The sequence below is a fragment of the Melanotaenia boesemani genome, chromosome 3 (genome assembly GCF_017639745.1).
Source record: "Melanotaenia boesemani isolate fMelBoe1 chromosome 3, fMelBoe1.pri, whole genome shotgun sequence".
Lineage (NCBI taxonomy): Eukaryota > Metazoa > Chordata > Actinopteri > Atheriniformes > Melanotaeniidae > Melanotaenia > Melanotaenia boesemani.
Genome location: NC_055684.1, coordinates 35,683,415 through 35,685,974, shown reverse-complemented (window position 1 = coordinate 35,685,974; position 2,560 = coordinate 35,683,415). Strand labels below are relative to the sequence as shown.

General features: G+C 37.8%; 1 protein-coding gene across 2 annotated transcripts; it reads left to right on the top strand.

Moving 5' to 3' along the window:
• Positions 1-68: 68 nt before the first annotated feature.
• Positions 69-2,560, top strand: nudt2 (nudix (nucleoside diphosphate linked moiety X)-type motif 2). Of its 2 annotated transcripts, none has more exons than XM_041980498.1 (3): positions 69-130; positions 1,015-1,145; positions 1,229-2,560. In XM_041980498.1, exons 2-3 carry the CDS (start codon positions 1,019-1,021, stop codon positions 1,552-1,554), a joined length of 453 nt encoding a protein of 150 aa, XP_041836432.1. In that variant the 5' UTR covers positions 69-130; positions 1,015-1,018; the 3' UTR covers positions 1,555-2,560. The 2 variants fall into 2 exon arrangements, with proteins under 2 accessions (XP_041836432.1, XP_041836433.1); XM_041980499.1 differs by having other exon boundaries at positions 79-130; positions 1,008-1,145.

Sequence of the window (2,560 nt, the reverse complement as noted above, 5' to 3'; positions counted from 1 at the left end):
ATTTCACATTTGTTCCTCTTCCTCTACAAAGCGGAACGTTTTGTTTTGAGTTTTCTAATGCGACCGGACCAAAATTGACGGTGCGCTGCTAACAGCTCACAGCGCTCAGTGAAGTCTGTCACTGCAAAAAGTAAGTTGTAGACATTTTTAAGAATAAACGGATATCTGTTCGTATGTCTAGCTGTCAGTGCGCGTGAAGACTAAAGCAGCCGAATATCACGATGAGGAGCGAAACTTACAAAAACGACGTCAAATGTCTATTTTGATATATGCAAGAGTGTAAGAAGGCTAACTAGCTAGCTAACATGGCTTATTAAAAGATTTCTACGCTAATAAAGTATGCTACACACACACACACACACACACACACATATATATACAGACAAAATTAATCTCTTGGATTAAAAAAAAAAGTGACTGTCAAAGTAACTCTGTCTTGTCTAGACAACCATACTACATTTTGTCTGTCTATATTGGAGGTGATGGATCCTGGATTTAAAATAAAATAAAGTAAAGGATTCTTTACCATGGGGAGAAAGTGATTATCTTGACTTTTGTGCCTTTAGTGCTTCTAACTAAGAAATAAAGCCAACAATCAATGGCAATATGTTTATTATTGTTTAATGTTTGTGTTTTGTTTAGTTTTTTTTCTCCTCCCCCTGCACCTCAAGTCTTATTTTATTTTATTTTTTTGTTTGTTTGTTTGTTTTGTTTTCTTTTTGATTTGGCTAGGCCATCATTGTAACTAAGAATCTGATTATTATGTTTAGAAATCAAGGTTAAAAAAAACATCCTGCAGATGCTGAATCAGATTGGGATATTAGGAGTGTTAACACACTGCAGAAGGGCACATCATCTGTTTGACATACAGATGGCTTTACTGTCAAAAAGAGTGAAATATTGCTGTTGAGTCCTTCCTAAGCTTTTGTCTGAAAGACAAGGGTCAGCATAGAAGCCTGTTTTAACAAATACCAATAAATAATAGAAAAAAATGTTTGTTTGTCCAATCGACAGGAAAATGGCAGTACGAGCTTGTGGCTTTATAGTGTTTCGTCGTCTTGTCGGCTCCATACCCCCACCAGGCAGCATCGAATATCTCCTCTTACAGACTTCCTATGGGGAACACCACTGGACTCCACCCAAAGGTGTGTTAGAAAACACGAAATTACATAGTATTTGTATAGATTTAAATATATATTTTTAAATGTCATGATATGCTCACTGTCAGGCCACGTGGACCCAGGTGAGGATGACCTCACCACAGCTTTGAGAGAGACCAAGGAAGAGGCGGGGCTTGGCTCGGAGCATCTGCAGGTGATTGACAGTTTTGTTCAGGAGCTGCACTACGAGGTTCGTGGGAAACCCAAAGAGGTGCTGTACTGGCTGGCCGAGCTGAGAGACCCGGGAGCAGCTGTGACTTTGTCTGATGAGCACCAGGACTACCGCTGGGCCCAGCTGGAAGAGGCCTGCACTCTGGCCCGCTACAAGGACCTGCAGGACACACTGAGGGCAGCACAAAGACATTTAGAGGCTCAGCAGGAAAAACAGTGTTAGGATGGACCTGAAAAGATAGGTTGTTATAAAAAAGGGACATGACTGCCAGCTGGGTCATGTATGACCTTACATTTTTCTTTTAAAGTAACTGTGAAAACACTGCTCCAATTCATTCAATTTACTTTTTCTGCTTTTACTATTTGTTTTAATGCTCTGCCTCTACTCTATGGTCATGCAATGAGAAGACTTGCACTGAGATTAGCTGATCCTGGATCTTTTTAGTCACGTGTAAGGGGAAATACATAGAGTTCAAATAATTGTGAATGTGAATAATCTGAAATACACAGTCAGAGCACAAGTGAGTTCAGAAAATCAAGCCAATAAAGTTTTTTTTTTTTTTACTTGGTCTTCCAGCCACACAAAGTTTTTGTGTAGTTTTACCGGTCTTTTTAGATTCAAATTTAGCCATAATTGACTTTATTATTGTTGTTTTTACCCATTTAGCATCAAGTAGTATCAATTATGGAAAATTATGGAGAATATGGGTATGGGTTAAACATGGTCAAGTGGAATTAAATTAAATTGTAGATTCAGGATCCTGCCACAAGGTGGAGACAAAATCCTTATTTTACAAAACTGGTAAGTTTTAAAATCGGTGGGCTATATATGACGTTGTTGCTGTCCATGGATTAAAAGTAAAGTAATGCCATTTTATTATGTTAAAAATATTGATCATTACATTTAAAAGACGCTGCCATGATCTATTGCATCTAATGAAATGTACCTGATGTGGTGAACAATGAACATGAGGGTATCCGTTCCTGTTGATCAGATAAACTGTAACTAAAGTCAGTTCAAAACGGTCTAAACTGTAACTTGAAACGAATCAGCAGTGTAGAGTTTTTCATTTTTGAAGTATTCTTTAACAAAGAAGTGTTGAAATTCAACTGAATGCTTCTGGCACAGTTTTTCAGCATACAGGTACAAACTCTGACAAAACTTTATACATAAATATCTGCTGCTCAGAGGATGAAATGAAAGTCAATAAAATAACCAAACTCATAAA

Bases quoted from the DNA above. Each gene is read 5' to 3' on its own strand.
- nudt2 (XM_041980498.1), top strand. From the start codon at position 1,019: ATGGCAGTACGAGCTTGTGGCTTTATAGTGTTTCGTCGTCTTGTCGGC. The intron at 1,146-1,228 runs GTGTGTTAGAAA...GCTCACTGTCAG, and splicing joins CCACTGGACTCCACCCAAAG to GCCACGTGGACCCAGGTGAG.